The sequence below is a fragment of the Aulonocara sp. 'chitande type north' Nkhata Bay genome, linkage group LG11 (genome assembly GCF_057382095.1).
Source record: "Aulonocara sp. 'chitande type north' Nkhata Bay isolate Kocher_YH1m ecotype deep benthic linkage group LG11, A_spYH_male_GT1.1, whole genome shotgun sequence".
NCBI lineage: Eukaryota > Metazoa > Chordata > Actinopteri > Cichliformes > Cichlidae > Aulonocara > Aulonocara sp. 'chitande type north' Nkhata Bay.
In genome coordinates, this window is record NC_141354.1 from 34,755,647 (window position 1) to 34,773,738 (window position 18,092).

Below are 18,092 nucleotides of genomic sequence, written 5' to 3' on the forward strand. Positions count from 1 at the left end.
GGTCAAATTCCTTTTATGCTTAAAGATATTTGGCAAATGAATGTGTGTGGTGAGACGGTTGGTCATCTGTTCCTTTTCCAATGGCAGAATCTCACTCTCAAACTTCAGGCCAGCTCCAGATGACAAAACATCTTTATTCCACGACAACTGGCCAAACTACATTTGTTATGTTTAGAAACATAAAAGTGAAAGTTCCAGAAAAGCAGCCAACTTGGAGTGGAATTATTTGTGTGCAAGCTCTTGTTTAGAAAATCGGGATGCTCAAAATCTATTGTTTTTTTTCTTTCTCACCATCTTCCTGAATGCACAGATTCTGTGGGAGTTCCCATGGGAGAATAATGAGTGACTCAATGAACAGAAAGAGTGAGCATGTGACAGAAAACCCACGCTAACTGCGTCTATGAAACATAATAATATAAAAATAAGCCTTATAAGGTTATGGAAAAACACCCCCATTCAGCAGTGCTCTAATTTGTCAGTCAGAATTTATTTCAAAGGGAAAACACAAGAAACAGTGAAAGGATGAAATTCCAGCCAATCTGTTTTCGGGATGCTACACGACTTGCCAATTTGTCAGCTCCACTCCAAAACAGTTCACAAAAGGGCACGCAGACTTATAAACCTCCCACACTGAGAAAAAGATTCTGGTGAAAGCAGCATACAGTAGTTCCTGTGCCCCCCTCCCATCACCATCACCACCTCCTCCTCCTCACTCCATGACTAAGTGATTTAGCCAGCTCTAGTGCAGACCGCCTCTCACTTACAATGCCTCCTTGGGTTAGTGACTGTGCGGGGAGGGTGGCAGAGAAAGAGAGAAAGCCCATTTACAATGTGGTTTACACACAGCCGCTCCCCCCACCACAGACAGCGCCCATCCTTGGATTGATGTGTGGTATGCATAGTTTTTGGGTGCAATTTGGACACCAGAGGGAGAGAGAAAGAAAGAGAGGGCAAGTGTGTGTGCACAGGGTGCAGGAGGGGGTGTGCAAGGCTCGGGCTCTGTTCGCTCGCCCTCTCTTTGAGTCAATAGTGTTCCGGCAGCTGAGGTTCTTTATGAGGGGAACAATCTGGAGGGTCTTGTCAGAGTGCCGAGCAGCTGCTGTTTTCTGGGGCGCTTCTTTCATAGACCACAGGCCTGGAGTGGGCTGGTGAATAAAGACGCACCCTCCCCACACTCTCCGCCTCACCCATCACCACTCCTACTTTCTCCAATTCCTCATCCTCCCCTAGCCACCCCACCCGCACTGCCCCTGCCCTCCACAATGCCAGATGCAGAGTGGCAAAGAGGAACATGAAGAGAGCAAGAAGACTGTTATTGTGTGCTAAACTCCCCACCGTCACCCGGGGTACCGTCCTTTACCCCGAACAATGCTTTGATGAGGTATGTGAATATCCTTTGTAACACAGACGTTATACAGTACAGCGTATTAAAACAAGAGCCAACAAATGTAGCTCAGACATATTGGCACCTGTGATTACATCTTTACATTCTGATGTGTGAGTGGAAAACTTTTTTTTTTTGTAAGAGATCACTATAAATCACAAGATTCCTGATTCAGGCTAAACTGGAAGAGGCTGAATGCAACAGAGCCTCTTGTGTTTGATTTTCATTAGCAGAACATCGAGTGTGCATTCGCTCCCTTTCGGTCATTGATTCAATTAGTCAGATCAGTCACACACACTGCCTCCCTTCTTAATACAGGGCTCAGTTACAATGTTACATTCACTAGACTATATAACTTAACATCATTTCATTCTATTCAATTCAAGCAGCCCGTTTAGAAAAGGACATCGCTGCCACCGTCGCCCCATTGTTGGCTGCCGATTGCAGAGGTGAACCTGCTGGTGTTTGGCCTCAGTTCCTGACAGGCGTCTCCTGTTTAGCTGCTGTCTGAAGGCACAAGATTCCCTGTAGTGTCCAGCTGCATGCATTTACACGTACACGCTGACACTGGGCACTCTGTGTGGTCTCTGTAACACACATATGAAGGTCGGTTAAAACAAAACATGCAGGTAAGTGTACAAAAACTAGTGTAGAGTTTGCACAGCTCTCTCAGCTCAGAGAAAACAAAAGAGCACAGCATGTCTGTCTCTCTGGATTTTTGATAATGAAACTGTGGTTTGGAGTATGTGGAACAAATTCCTGTAATTTTACTTTTAAATGTAATTTTAAATAAAGCAGTGAAAACACTGAAACTGGTATTACATTTGTAGTAGGAGATAACAGCAGGCAACTTTTTGAGGAAAACTAGAAAAAGCTGTGAAACATGCATTAGGCACGAAAATGAGAACAGGTTGTGGTGCAGGAGGCATAAATACACAAAGGACCAGAAGAAGAACATATTAGGTGTATGAGGTACACATTTACCCTTACAGTTAAGTAACAGTTAAAAAAAATTAAGTTCAGAACAAAAACTTTGCTTTCCATAATAATCACTGCACTGCAGACACTCAGCCTACAGGTTCCAACATGGTAGTGCAACAATGCTACGCCAGAGCTAATTTCAGTGACCAGTAACTTCTGTCCTAGTCTTCGTCAATGACCATTTTCTTCTGACAAAAAAAAAAAAAACAACTAAAAAAAACAAAAAAAACAAGGCAACAACTAAATAATAATTTTTAAAAAACTAATGCACGAGGGAGCAGGCTCAAAAAATTGTGGTAATGTAAGCTGCTCTTGTTCGTATTTGCGCTGTTGTTCGTCCTCCAGGTTAGCTCCCCTGGCAGAGAAGACAGAAATCACAATATGCACAGACTTGGCTTCACTCAAATACAAAAACACAGTTAAAAACAATGAAAAACTAACAGAACTGTTGTTTGTGCTTCTGTATGTTAGCCTTGTTTTCGTTGCTTCGTTTGGGTTTTTTTTTGCTTCTTCCTCTTCATGGTGAAATCTGCCATTGTTCCCTTTCTTGTTAAAGCCAAATTTTAACCACACAGCATTCTACCTATTCATAGTGTCTGAGCAACTTCTGCCTTCAGTAAATTCCAGCAATCTTTTACACCACACAGCCGAAGAGCTATACAAAGGGAACAAAGACTAAAATAAAATTTGGTTTCCAGTGTAATGCGAGATTTATTTTTAAATTATTTTGCTCACACCGAGTATCTATTAGAGCTGTTAAAAAGTGAACTGATTAGCTCAGAAGTTAGTAGGTTCAGGCATCAGACTGACTTTCTGGAACAGCCATCCCCTTCAGATCATCTGCCTCAATAACTGCATTTAAATCTTGACTGAAGCCAAATTTATTCTAATGTCGGTCTACGTCTAAGTTATTAACTGTGTCTTTTGTTGATTCTTTGTCTGCCCCCTTGTAATCTGTAATACCATTTTCTAAGTTGTTTCTAGGATGACTTCCTTTTTTTTTTTTTAAATCACATGCTGTGCACCACTTTGGTCAATGCCTGTTTTGTAAATCTGTTACATAAATAAATTGACCCGACTTGCTTAAGTGCTGCATATCTTTCAGCATTCATTTAATTTTTCTACCTCTTTTTTTGGCTATGATTGATTTTGTAAAAGTACTTCATATGACACAATGCAAAACTTCTTAGCAAACTTTAAGAGAGACTGTTCAGAGGTTATTTATTGTTTATGTTAAAGAAATAAAAACATGAACTTCAGCAGCAGATGCGTCTGAAGAGTTTCTGAGCACATGCATCCCTCCTACCTGAACCAGCTGAGCATGTGGCCAGCATGGCCACCATGTCGACAGTTGTGACACCAGGTAAACCAGTTATTAAACTGAGCCAGTTTGTTCTCCCTTGTCAGGTCCACTTTTTCATCTGATTTACCAGTTCCTGCAAAAAAACAAAAAAGAAATAAAATATCAGTAAAGTTATAATGTTATCCTATTATGAGCAATAAGGAGAAAAGGCTTGACACTAAATGTCCAGGTGCTACCTGTGCTTAAATGCAGATCAAAGTCCACACATTAACTCAGGTAAATGCTCAGTTAAGTGTTACAGCCACTTAAGCTGCTCCAAGATGTGTGCCTGTTACTGGAAATATCAGCTGAGCATCTGTCCACATAGTCCAGTTTACCTTGGCAATTGGAAACAGGTGTGCCCATGTTCATGAGGCAGAGGGCACAGCGTGGCAGCGGTTTCCTGCAGCCAGGGCAACTTGTGACTTTTGACTTGGTGGGTGAGCCGCTGACACCATATTGGCTGAAGCCGCGGCCTTGGTGAGGTATTGTGGAGCAGCTGTAGGAGATGGACTTCCCACAGAAGTTGCAGCTCACAAACACCTGCCAAAGAACAAACACAAAGGTCGGCTGATAAGACCCGGTGAACATGAAGGTAAAACCAACAGCCGCATGCAGACCAGCTGTCTGGATTTTATTTTTAAGGAAGAGTGAGATAAGTACTTGATAATACAGCAATAATTCCAACAGGCGTAAGAGTGATTATTGGAATTTCAGCAATGCAATGAAGCACTGCCAAGATTTAGCTTAGATGTAATCACATGTTAAAAAACCCTTTAATACCAGAATCTATTGAAAAAAACATTAATTACTTAAAAAAAATATCAACCAATGTGGAGTATGCATAGTATCAGGAACAGATTTCTCCAATACAAAAGGAGAAACAGCACAGACTATACTGACTATACCACCAGGTTTTATGACAAGAAACAGAGGAGAGCTGTGGGTGTTATGAGCTTGGTACAAACTCTACTTGTAGTGTAATAAACAGCACAACCGTCCTACTTTCATATAAGGGTAGTTGTACGTAATACAGTAAGAAACAAGAACAAACACAGAAACAAGACAGACTGCTTTGAGCGTGCAGGTGCTGGATCACGTCACGTGATTTTATGACAGGACACTTTAACACTGTTTTACTGAGAGAATAAAAACGTATCAAATTTCACCTCTAACATTTTTTTAACTAAACAACAACAACAACAACTGTACGGTGATGAAATATGTCAATGCTGGTACTAATATCAAATTTATAAAAACTGGCATTTCATGGGTTGACAATAGCTTTAACCCACTTCATCTTTCAAATCTTCCTGAAACAAAGCAAAGCGACTGAGTCGATTCTTTGGGATGACACTATAGTGCCAAAAAAAGACTGTAACCATCCTCCAATCGGGGGATGTACAACTTGTCCTGTCCCTCCATGGTTGAAGTCTGTAAAGTCCAAACAGCAAAATGCAGAAGTGACAGAATCGACTGTTCCTGTAATGGCTGTGGTTGCTCTAAAATCAAGTACTAGTTCTATCTTAAAATGTACAAAAAAGCCAGGAAAGCCTGGTTTTTACAGATAGTTTTACCTTAACAACAACTGTAAAGTGGGTGTTTTACTAGTCTGTTAGCACGAATTTCAAGACTTCAAAATACACAAGTCCAAAACCACGAATCAGGTCAATGTGGCTACTTCCATCATTCATATACAGTCTATGTTAAACTGTTATCATTTTCAGATAATATAATGTCACCACGGAATCAGTCAATAACTTGATTTTGTGATGAACCACTATACCACATTCTTTCCCTTCACATCTCAATGCACAGTTGGAGATGGCACTCCCTCTCTGGTTCTTGCCGTTTTTAGCATATTTCAAACCTATGCATTGAGCGGTTGGAATCTGAGATGTGGGTGAAGTTACACTATATCGATTTCAGCATTAAATCACCTGGGCTAGTGGTTTGGAGCTGGGGTCCAGCTTGCCTCTGTGGATATCAAACTCAGCTCGTTTGTGCCAGAATCTCCAAGCGTCCAGCAGGTTGCGGTAGTTTTCAATCCAACACTGGACTCGAGGGTCTTTCAGCACTTCGCCCGGAGAACCCTGTAGAGAGAGATTATTTAGGCTTGTAAGACATTTCAACTTCAGCGGGGGTTCTGCTTGGGAAGGCAGCCATGCCCTTTCTTCTCATCTCTACTAGTTAAATATGTATGTGAGGTACGACATTTCTGTAGCTGTAGGCAGCTTTTGTCTTTTCACAAGCAGGTTAGAACAAGAAAATAAAATGAAGAAAACCCAGAGAGCTGTTTTACAGCATGAAAGGTTACAAACCTGTTCAGCCACTTTGATGTCTCTAGTGTTACTGTACCAGAAACAAGTGCACAGCAGCAAGCAGCTCCACCGAGGCTGTTACTTGTATTGTTACAGTAGGTGTTAGCTGTGAACTTTCACAAACAAAGAGGCAAGTTTTAGCATGTGCACTGATCTTTCAAAGTGTATGGTCAGACAGACAGCTCCTTTCTCTTTATTTGATGCACTCTAGTGTTTGTTTAATTATGAGAGTAGTTCACAACAGCCAGAATGAGAAAATTAGAATGAGGGCAGCATAGTTTTTAGACACAGTGGCAGCTTTCACATATGCACTGCAGGGACAGGGTTGCACTCGAGAATGCAAAAGTCCGATCATATCAGACTATCTGATGTGTGGTTATATTTCAGGGCATTCACCACTGCCTCCTTTGTGCTACTCAGCTTCCATAACTAAACCACATGTAGTACTTATGACACATGTAGTACTTGTGCAAAAAACATCCAATTCTGGATGTTTTTGCATTCATATTAGTGTTTCTCAAACAAACTCTGTGAGAGCAAACCATCCAAGTATGATGCAAGAAATTAACACCATCTATCATTAATTTACTAAACATGCTCGTATTTTGAAAGTTCAGTCACTGCCAACCATCTTGCTCTGAAATATCCTCCTTCCAGCTGGTGGGCCACTCTGACCAGGCCAGCAGGTGGAGAGCTGGTTGACATACACCGACATAAAGCTAACTTGACAGCAGAACAGAATAAGAACTAACATCGCCAACTGCAGTCCAAAAAGGTGGAACTGAATTTTTTGACACAAAATAGTTAAAAATTAAAATATGCAAAATGCAAAAGAAGGAGAATAAATTGTGAGAATAAATTTCCGTACAACAATCAGAGCGCAAATCTGTGCCAAAAGCTATTTGCTCAGTCTGACGTACTTGTGTGTACTGGTTTATTTTGCTTTGTGTATCTGTGTGTGTGTATTATTTGTCTGGCTGACAGAGCTACTGTTCATCTTGACAAAGAAACTTATACAATAGAGGCTCATTCTCAAATCTCATGTGCCCTCTCCATTCTAAGCAGGTTTGTGTGAATGAGTGTAAAAATAAGCAGTTCTGTGTAATTTGTCTCTGTACCTTCAGCATGCAGAAGCTGGCAGTCTGGACATCACCAGTTCGGTCCACATAGCTCTCCATAAGATCCACGCCATCTTTAGTTAGTCCGGTGAGCAAAATGCCCTCCAGGTTGCCCGCCTCCTTCATCTCAAGGGTTAGTCTGTCTATGTATCGTGGCAGCTGCAGCAGAGATCCAAAGTTAGCAAACAGCGATATATTCAGACTATATCTGCTGCTGAAAGCTTCACTCTGCAGTTACCTGTGCATCATTGAGAAACATACAGGCAAAGGCCACTCGGTCTCTCACAGCCACGCTGCTCTCATACTGAAACACAAACAAAGAATCATATCTTCCCTTTTAATATCTGTCTCTCTGTCACTATTTGGAGGGGGTGAAGCTTCAGTATAGTGGATACTTTTTACATTAAAGAGTCAAAGTCTTCCTACTGAAACTGGCACAGAAAACTGTGTTTGTGACCCTGTTCTGACCCACAGTGCTGCGAGAAATAAATCATCTGTGACAAATAATCAATTCTCAAAGCAAAGATGGCAAGAAACAAAGTCAAAGTGACTGCATAAATCCTCTTATCACTTTCTGCCAGGAAAAGGTCTACAGACATAAATAACAGTGAGAGGAGCCAGAGGCCAGAATCTGAGCAGCTGCAGGAGGAAAAAAGCAGAAACCAACACTGTGTTCTGGGCACAGACTCCTTTTTCATAGAGGTGTTTTATGACGGAAACGTAAAACATCTTTTCCTGTGCACCTGAGGATTTTCCCACTAAACACCACTGGAGTATTACCCGAGTATTCATCACTGCATTAAGAATGCCTGACTGCTTTTATGAAGTGGGAACAAAAGGGCCACTGTTGAGAAAAGTGTGCTTAGAAAAAAAAAAGTTTTTTTTTCTAGCGTTCAAATGTTCGTGATATTAAAGAGATCCAATACCAGCACGCCATCGTAGGCTCCAGGCTCACTGGTGAGAAAGGCAAACATGATGCAGAGGTAGGGGTTCTTCAGCTGCAGCCTCAGAGAGCTGCACATCTCTCTCCACAGGGACGACTTTTCGTCAGTGTAGCCTGACAGAGCCATGGCAACCACATTCAGGTTCAGGTCACCTGTGAGTAATATGAAGTGAAAGAAGCAGATTTATTTACAGTCTGTAGTCTTCACTGTAAGAGCAGCACATCTGAAAAAGAGGATGAAGCTATTTTCACAAATGAAGCCAGATTAATGTTGGAAAAAACATGTCAGAATATTTTCCACAGTTGTCCTTTCGCACATGTAGCACCCAGCAGGAAGTAATCTGCTTCGGACACATCCTCACTACTGGAAATGTTCGGCTCAGTTTAGGGGTAGAGCTTGCAGAAAGCAGAACACTTGACACCCACTCATTGGACACAAATGGACAAAACATTGGGAAGCTGGCAGGTTAGGTCCATTTAAACTCTGCTCTTACTGCAGTGGGCATTTTAGTTGTCATACATGAGGCAATATGTAAAAGTGCTCACGGCTGCAGTGCATGTGTGAAAAAGGTTATGGCAGCTGTTCAAGGTGATGTTTTATTGCTTGGAGGGGGGGAAAAGTGTCCTACTTTTCTTTTTTTTAAGGTTAACCTATCCAAAACCAGCTCCATATCCCTTTTGTTATACCGTGGGCTTTAGTTCAAATTTAAACTGCAATTTCTTGCTAAAGAAAAGAACTTTTAATGACTTTGCCTCCCAACGTAAGACCTATCATAAAACCCTAACAGAAGTCTCTATACAACACAGTTTTTATTACATATTATTACCTCTAGATATATGACCGGGTGAGGCTCGGAAAATACCTAACTGAACTACTCTGGTATAACAAAATGTTGGTTTAAGGTTGTACATTGGAATCAATACATTGTAAGTTAGAGCTGCAACGTTGAAAGTCCTGAGATGGCTCTGTTGACACATCTTATCTAATGAATCACCCTGTCAGTCTTACTCAGGAAGCACTCATTAGTGCACACAACAGAAAAGCGTTTGACCTACATTGGTGTAATTTTTTTCCTCAGTTAAGGCGTGTGTAAACAGCAGCCTTCTCTCTCCATTTTCATTAAACTTGTGTAAAAAAAACGTGTTTCCTGCTGTTACATTAATGAAATTCCCCTTTTTTCAAAGACTTCATTTCATTTTTCAAGAGTTTGCTTGATGTCGAACACAATTTTCATCAATAACTGCTTGTTCAAATTAAACAAGCCAACATGGAAGTAATAGAAAAGCTGTGATTAGGATTTTATCATTGTTTTCTTACATTTTAAAGGCCAAACAATTACAATTACATATACTTGATACATGTACAGTTATGTAGTCTGTCTAAAGTATCTCCCCTTATTAAATTACTTTCTCTCGCCTTCCTCTCATCCCTAAAAGCTCACCTTTCTCTGCCATGGCTCCCTTGTTGAGGATCTGGATTGCCCGCCGGATGTCCAGGTTGAACAGAGCGACAGCAGCCGCCCGCTCCCACTCGTGTTCCTGTTCCAGTGATCGCAGGAAGTTCTCCACATCTGTGTCAGTCCCCCTGCTGATCCAGCCACAGAGCCGCAAGGCAAGGCAGCGCTCCTCGCTGTGGTACCGCGGCACATCTGTCTGCCGGTCCGAGCCACTCCAACACCTGCGGCTTTCGGTTGTCCCTTTGGGACCACAAACACAGGAAGTCAGTTTTTCAGTGTATGAAATTTCAAATAAACACAGTTACTGTGAAGTGTCCTGTGGCACAGACAATCAGTTGGTTATTTGTTTTACCTGAGGTTGTCTTGACAATGTTCTTAATCCCAGAATAAACCACAGACTGTACGTTCCCCTGAAGTTTTAGCTCCATATCCTCCGCACACTGTTTCATATGTGATACTTGCATAGGAAACAGTAACAGTGTGCAGTCCATGCAACATAATACAGGCACATAACAAGGCATCTACAACATTAATCATTAATTATTTTTGTCCTTTGAACAAGGACAAAAATAAATAATGTGTTAATATTTTTACTATGGTTATAAATCGTTTTCATTCATTCATTTTTTTCCTAGTTATTCAAGCCTTGCCTAGAGTGACATTATGTCCCACCAGGGGGCGCTGCCCCACATTTTAATCTATCACCATCTGAGGATGTTCAGAAGCATTCAATGTATTTATTTAACCTCCTAGGACCTGGCGTCCACATATGTGGACATCACATTTTGGGTTATTTAGACCAAAATGCTCAATTTTGCTCTACAAGGGCCCGATATCCACTTACGAGGACATTATACTGCTACTGTTCTATCAAAACTTTAAAGGAATATCCTCATATGTGGAACTCATTTTTCTTAGAAACAAAAATTAGGTTAAAAAAAAAAAAAAAAGAAAATCTGGTAATTCTTTGTTTTTACATTCATCAGGTCCCAATCAGCCCAAATATCAAAGAGAAATTAAAAATGCATGCCGTGGCAGAGTTCGGGTCTTAAGAGGTTAAATGCAACCAAAAATGATTCAAAACCTAATTAATCAGTGAATCAACATTAATAACTCAATTTGGAAGTAATTTTACAATCCTTTTTGACTTTACTTGCCAAATGTTCGATAAGAAGATTGAAAGCTCTCGAAAGGTGTTATTATGCCCATTATAGGCTTTATATGATAACCTTTTTAAACATTGAATTCTTTACTCAACTAAATTAAAAGGTTACATTTTGATGTAATAATAATAATAATAATAATACAAATCTCTACTCTATATAGTCTTTAGAGGAGAAACCTTCAGATGAGGAGAACCATCATCAGAGCAATGAAGCACTTCACTGCTGCTTTGTAAAGTAATAAAAATAACCTGCCCTGCATACAGTTTCAACAGGTGGCTGACTGTTTATCTCTGCCATTAAACAGATTATCAATAAGCCATCATGCAGATATTTCCATCATTTTATCACCTGAAAGGATATAGAACAGATCATGCCATAAAGACTTAAGTTGGGGATCCTTCCCACCCGCCAGCAAATGGTTCCTCCACACCTGGACGGTATCTTGTCCGTACCTGGACTGAGCCCTTTCCCTCATTTTAGTAGCAATGTCTTTCTCGATCAAACTCTCCACTCCCTCAGCTGAATCCTCAACACACTCGTACAAGTGTCTGCCACACGCCCACATGAGAGAAGTTGTGGAGCTCCATGCCAGTGAGATACGTTCAAACACCGTGAAGTCAGTCATGACACGGTTGGTTGCTGACACCACCACCATGCGGTTCTGGGAGGACTGGTGCCAAGCAAAGCTGCCAATCTGACTTTCACAGGGCTGCACACTGCGCTCAATGATGGTGGGCTCCGTCTCATCACCTATGGGCGTGGGAGTGTGCTGCATGTCGTACAGGCGGATAATGTTGCTGTCACGTGTCAGCGTGGCCAGTAGGCCAGTACGGGTTGGACACCATGCCACCTGAGAACAAAATGCAGAATTTTATCAGCTATAATAAGAAGACTTCTACTGAATAAGCATGCCCTGACTGAGCTTATATAAACCTTTTTAATGCATCTTAATCTTGTTTTTGATATCATTTATTCCCTCTTTTTTCATTTAAATGAAACAGGACTTGGTGATAAAAAAAAAAAAAGTAAAGAGTTTAAAATTATGTGAGCATTTCATCACTCTGTCTTTGAACATTTTGGCCAGGGGTGTCCAATCCAAGCCTCGATGGCCAGTGTCCTGTAGGTTTTAGATGTGTCCTTGATCCAACACAGCTGATTCAAATGGCTAAATTACCACCTCAACATGTCTTGAAGCTCTCCAGAGGCCTGGTTATGAACTAATCATTTGATTCAGGTGTCTTGACCCAGGGTGATATCTAAAACCTGAAGGACACTGGGGCTTGAGGCCTGGAGTTAGACACGCCTGATTGAGGCAATCTAAAATTGACAGGTTACAAACAAGCTGACATCTTATTTTCTCATAGAACCAGTGGTTCTCAGAATGTGGGGCATTGAGCAACTGCAGGAGAGGCATGGAATGACCAGAGGTTATTCCCTGAAAAATCAATCTGTGCCTCCCACTTGACCCTGCCAGAATCAGCTAACTGGTACAACAATTTTAGTATATGTAATGCAGCCACACAGAATAGTACCTACACAGAAAATATTTTGCCAAGTTACAAACAAAAAAATTTCCAGCATCTTTGACCCTCATAACTTCATGAGAAAATGAGATAACCACATGAAAATTTCAGAGATAAAAATAAACAAACTGTGTGTTTTTTTTTTAACTGCAATTGAATCAACTTTAAACCCACTCATTGTCATGATTTTAGTTCCTTAAGTATTTTCAAATTCCGGGTTGTAAAATATGATCATGTCACATCATTTTTGACACAGGAGTCACAGCCAGATAAGAAGCCATATGTCATATGCTATCACTTGTTTTTAAACCAGCCACTTGTCATGCTGACCTTTATTTCACTGAACTTGCAAACTTTGCGATGTTAATAAATGCAGAAGGCTGAACATTTACATGGCCAATACACAAAGCTAGTATATTAGTGCATCCTTATTACTGTGGCCTTTAGTTCGTTTTCTAACAAACACCATCCTACCTTTGTGAGTGGCTTGGGCTGCTCCGTCAGTGTGAGCACAGGCTTTTCAAATTTCCTCAGATCCCAAATGGCCACCTGCCCCTCAAAGAAAGAGGCCACGCGGTCATGGAAGTGCGGGTCAACTGTCACACCTTGGATGGCTTTTGTGTTTACAAACGTTTTCTGACTTGTGTTTCTCAGGTCAAATATTGCCAGGTTCCTGTGCATGCCTGCCAGCAATAGCTTTGGGTCACGGAGCAGCCAGCAAAGCGAGAGGCAAGCATCATTCTGGCCTAACTCATACAATGGCTTGGTCACCACTGTGCTAGAGTCCAAATCGACAGATGAAAGGCGAATCTTCTCAGCTGCTACACTGGTCTCTGGGGACAACTTACTGCTGATGTCCCATATGAGGACAGAGAAATCTGCTCTGTGCTTGTCTAACCCAGCAGCCAACAAGTTGCTGTCCACGGGATTCCAAGCTAAAGTGTTGCACTGGCGGGCGTGTTTGGGCACAAACTCTTTCCCCACCAGCTCTTTGCATGCAGAGTTGTGGCTCTGGCCCAAGCTGGTAAGCACAACTCTGCCGTTGGCTTGGCCAACGGCAAGTAAACACTCCGGCTCGTGCTTGGGGTACCAGGCCACACATTTCATATAAGGGGTGTCCGAGTTGATGGCCAGTAATGTAGCAGCAGTTTCCTCGGAGAGTGGTAGGGTGCCAGCCTTGGCTTCTGTGCTGCCCACAGGTCCGATCCGGTACAGTCCCAGTTCGGAGTCGCAGATGACGTAGCGGTCCGGGTGGTGGGGGGACCACAGGATGTCGGGTTTGGAACCGCTCATGATTCAGACGCTAGTAGATTTTCAGGGAAGTTTAACCTCTCCAGCCTGAAAATACGGCAGATTATCACACAAATGAGCAAATGAACAAAGGTCAGAGACTGCGCAGAAATATTAGGCAACCCCCGAGTGCAGTGGTCGCAAGGTGGACAACAGACAGCTCTGAGAAATCTTTTTAACATGTTAAAGTAATGATACACTGAACCAAACCGTCAACATAACCTGAGCTCTGTGTGGAAGTGTAGCACAGTTGGTTTGAATTTAACGCCCAGCATGTTAAAAAGTTGCCGTGGGCAGTTATAGTACTACTTTTAAGTTTGTTGACATGCTAGCTAAACTAAGCTAATGCTAACAGGTAAAGGGAGAGCAAGCGCGTGACCGTTTCGCTCGCGCCAGTTTAACCAGCACTCGAAAACATCTGTTTGAGCACTTCGAGAAGAGGTTTTACTTACATAAACACAACAAAGACGATTTATAGGAATGCACGAGATACAGCTTGAAATACACATGGCAACCTGGAGCCAAAGCGGATGTTGTGTGTTACACCAAAACACGTCCGTGTTATTAGCAACGTCAGCTACTTCATGTTCCGCTAAAGATGCGGTTTACCAGCAGAGGGTGCTAAGTGAATAAAAAAGAAAGAGAAAAGACGTCAACGAAATCAGACAGTTTTATATAAGGAATTAGGCTATTTCAGATAATCACTATTTAAGTTAATTAATTTATTAAATATATTTAAACAATACGAGTTGAGTTGTCGGACTGACAATGTTACTGAAATGAGGTCGATTTCTGCGCTGTACAAGAGTATCATACGACCACAATTCATCTGCTTTTCACATTAGTGGGGGAGAGTGGAAAAGGCAAGAGAACGAAATTCATTTGGGATTTTTTTTGCACAACAAGCTATTTTCCTTAGTAACCAACCCATGATAGCCAGAAAACTGACAAGTTTGTTAAGAAAAAAAAGATGCCGAGAAAAAAATACTTTAAGATTATTTTATCTCTGCAAACTAATGTAGTTTGCTTTATTTTATGTTGGCAGTGGTTTTTAGATGCATTATTTATGGGTTGGAGTGATGACTATTGCAAATGCTATTTATCTCTAAAATCTAAATGATTTTAGTGCACGGACTCAATGCGCACAAAAGACTTTCATGGGATCCCTTCTGTCAGGCATGAAGCGCTGCACTGGACTAAAATGTTGGAGCTGCACCAGGGAGGGCCCCCGGCTACAAACACTCTCACACACACAGCACATCAGCTCATGCGATGGTCCTCAGTTTATCTCAGTCTGGTTTATAGGGACCCCGGGTTCTGCGGAGAAATGCCTCTCAAAGAGCTGACTGGACTACAAACACTGGCTGCAGCTAAATGAGATTCGAGGTAATAATATATATATATATATATATATATATTTGCTTTGTTTGTAAAACTTTTTTGCAAAGTAGTGAACCTCGTGGTGTCACAGTTTGAATGGCAACTTCAGGTTTTTTTGCACTCCAGTCTAGGTATGTTGCTGTGTCCTTTTCTCAATCACCTGGCAGAGGTTTAACTTTATATGAAGATATTGTTTAGATTCTGCAGCATTTGTAACTTATTAACAGAAAAGTATTTGCACAGATTATTCTGGTTTTACACACATTTACATATTGTTGGCACTGTAATATAGTAAGTATTTGAGAAAGCGCATTATCAGTAGGAGGAACGGTGTCATCTAAGCAAATTAATACCATTAGAATTGCTGCCATTTCTGTGAAATGCAGAACACAGCTCCCTTTTTTGGGATCTGCAACTGGGTGTGGTTAGCAGTGTCCATGATAGTAAAAGGAATCCTATTAAAAATGAAATAACCCATTGTGCTTTCATACACTGCTTTCCCCCCTAACATTCTCCTCTTTTCTCTGTTAGGATGTTGCTGAAGGGAAACCTGAGCAGAGGAGTCAGGGTCTGCCTTCTGCTGCTGGCTCTCCTACACAAGGCCACAGGCCAGAGGAGAAAGACAGGGCGCAGGAACAACTACAGGCTGCAAGATGAGGGAAGAAATGGTAATTTTTAGATGAGGTCTCCACATGCTGGTGGTGAAAGTCACTATGTTGCACTGAGGGAACAAATTGTTGAGTGAGGGATGGTGAAATCAGGCCAGTGAAATGGTTGAGTCATCAAATTTTAAGTAAAAAAAAAAACTACACGAGAATTTCTTAAGTCATCCACCCACAATGCCTTCCTTTAAGTGTCTTTTTTTAAATGTAAAAAAAATGGATGGATTATGGATGGATACATGTGGCAATTTGATTTCATTTAGTACAAAAACAAACACCACTAACTCTGATCCCATTGCAGCTGAAGTGAGGAACTGCAACTAAAGTAACTGTAAGTTCTAAGGTTGGAAGTTGACAATCTGGGGTCTTTCACTTGGTCCTTGAGCCTTTACTGGACAGTTTTAGTAATGTAGAACTACTCAAAACTGTTGCTTTAATTTTCCACAAGATGCACTTACACTGACTTGCCACAACATTAAGTCTCTGTATTTATTATTTATTGTGTAGCTTCCCTTCATGCTGCCAAAACAGCTCAGGACACAAGACCTTTATAGGTCTCCTGTGGCATCTGGTATTAGGAATTTGGGAGTGGGTATTTCCCCCGAATCAGGTTTATTCCAGAATATTTCATGAATTCATGATTACACGTGAATCCACAGCTGTTTGAAGCGTTGCTTGAGACATTAGAGCACTTTTGATAGTGTAATGGATACATACCGACTGCTGGCAGAAGGGACTGAATTTGTGGACAGAAGTTAGAAAGGTGTCAGAGTGCCAATCCTGAAATTAGTCCTGTTTCTAATACTTCTAGCTTGATGTCAGTTTTTGTGATCTCCCTCTCAAGTAGGTCTGACATGTTCACTGGAAGTGGCATTCATCCTGGACAGCTCTGAGAGCGCAACCATATCACTGTTCGAGAAACAGAAGACCTTCGTGTTGAGCTTCAGCACCCGGCTCGCCATGCTGCAGGTGCCCAGCTGGACGATGAAGGTGCGGATGGCTGCGCTGCAGTACAGCAGCACTGTATCCATAGAGCACAGATTCTCAGCCTGGAAAGACCTGGACTATTTTCACGGTCAAGTCAGCACCATGAACTACATCGGTCACGGCACCTATACCACCTACGCCATCACCAATGCCTCACAGCTGCTGGTGCATGAGACCTCAAAGGACAGCGTGAGGGTGGCGGTGCTAATGACAGAAGGAGTCGATCATCCCCGTAACCCTGATGTGATTGCAGCTGCTGTGGAGGCCAAAGGTCATGGCATAAAGTTCTTTGCTGTTGGGCTATCAGATATTGCCCAGCAGAATAATGCCAAGCTCCGGGCCATCGCCAGCACACCTGCTCAGCAGTTTGTCCAAAGTATGCTCGACTCTCAGCTAGAAGAGAAGCTGCTCAAAGAGATGGTGAGTGTTGGCTTCAAGTAAAATGAGCTCAGGCACAGAGGTGCCAGTACAGAGTCGAGACACATCAGAGTGGTGAAATGCTTTTTTGGAAAACGTTGTGCTTGGAAATAAACTTCAGTTATTGAAGGACCTGACAAAGCTTACTGAATGACAAAAAAAAGCTTATTATAAAGACGCTGACTATAGATTCAGTCCAGGGAAACACAAAATATACTATATGAGTGCTACCACAGCTACTTGGTTACTTCTTGTTTTACTTTGAAAGTTTTGGAAAAGGGCTGGAACTGTGTACTACCTATCGAGTTCTACCGACTATTCAAAGCTTTATCTATGCCACATCTTCATACAGTTAACTTAAATGTCTCTGGAAAGTTTGAATCCAGAACAGACTTGAGATAAGGTGACAGCACTGAAAATGCCACGTCCAGACGAAAAGAATCAACCTTTCGGGATTTCCTGTCTGGGTGGTTGAGCATGCATCAAGACGATACAGGAGAAAGTTTTCATAATATTGTTATGTAATAAATAAATTTATATTAAAATATCAATTGTCCACATTAAACTTTATAGTAAAACCTCAAAGTCCAAGACTAAACCAATCATTTCACCTAATTTACCTCAATTCTTTTACCACTCATAGAAAAAGTTTATGAATTTCCATTAAGGGCTATCTTTGTTCTTGGCTGTGCCATTGGCCTCAGCAAAGTAGAGTGGTGACAAGCGCTACAGTGTAGCTAACAATCTATTTTAATTGACTGGGTGGTTAAATTGCTTAGTAAATAGAGCAGAGGATGCACTAAACACAAGCTCAGCATTTCTACCCTAAAAGGTCATAAGTGAAAGTATCTTAGAACTATCAGGCAAACTGCTTGCATGCTAACTTTATGGCATTGGGTGGATGACAGGCAAATATTATAAAAGTATAACAAATAAAAATTTATAACCTCTTATCAGAGAGTCGCCCAGGTATAGGGTATTTCTAAATACCCCTGTGGTGACCCCTAAAGAAGTAGTTTAAACACAACAAGCCCTAAACGAGTCACTTCTTCTCTGGTTGGTGTTAAAAGAGGTAAAAGTTTAGCTTTTGACAGATTAAAGGTTTATGTACAAACAGAAGA

The 18,092-nt window shown here is 41.4% G+C and overlaps 2 protein-coding genes across 8 annotated transcripts in view; one reads left to right on the forward strand and one right to left on the reverse strand.

Moving 5' to 3' along the window:
* Nucleotides 1-14,106, reverse strand: mios (missing oocyte, meiosis regulator, homolog (Drosophila)). Of its 3 annotated transcripts, none has more exons than XM_086312299.1 (12): nt 13,978-14,106; nt 12,710-13,573; nt 11,069-11,562; nt 9,899-9,993; nt 9,532-9,786; nt 8,073-8,242; nt 7,385-7,450; nt 7,147-7,305; nt 5,648-5,800; nt 4,046-4,250; nt 3,672-3,801; nt 1-1,971 (listed from the first exon to the last, which is right to left on the reverse strand). In XM_086312299.1, the coding sequence occupies exons 2-12, from the start codon at nt 13,526-13,528 to the stop codon at nt 1,881-1,883; spliced, it is 2,637 nt and encodes an 878-aa protein (XP_086168425.1). In that variant the 5' UTR covers nt 13,529-13,573; nt 13,978-14,106; the 3' UTR covers nt 1-1,880. The 3 variants fall into 3 exon arrangements, with proteins under 3 accessions (XP_086168425.1, XP_086168426.1, XP_086168428.1); XM_086312300.1 differs by lacking the exon at nt 13,978-14,106 and adding an exon at nt 13,748-13,884; XM_086312302.1 differs by lacking the exon at nt 13,978-14,106 and having other exon boundaries at nt 12,710-13,682.
* The window catches only part of col28a1b (collagen, type XXVIII, alpha 1b), a 25,606-nt gene continuing 20,849 nt past the window's right edge, over nt 13,336-18,092 (forward strand). Inside the window, exons 1-4 of one of the 5 annotated variants that reach the window (XM_086312298.1) lie at nt 13,336-13,618; nt 14,831-14,911; nt 15,437-15,573; nt 16,412-16,974. In XM_086312298.1, the coding sequence (XP_086168424.1) occupies nt 15,438-15,573; nt 16,412-16,974 (699 nt within the window). In that variant the 5' untranslated portion in view covers nt 13,336-13,618; nt 14,831-14,911; nt 15,437. Of the gene's footprint in view, nt 13,714-14,197; nt 14,912-15,436; nt 15,574-16,411; nt 16,975-18,092 lie in introns of those variants that run through there. The other 4 variants (XM_086312296.1, XM_086312293.1, XM_086312297.1 and 1 more) reach the window with 4 other exon arrangements.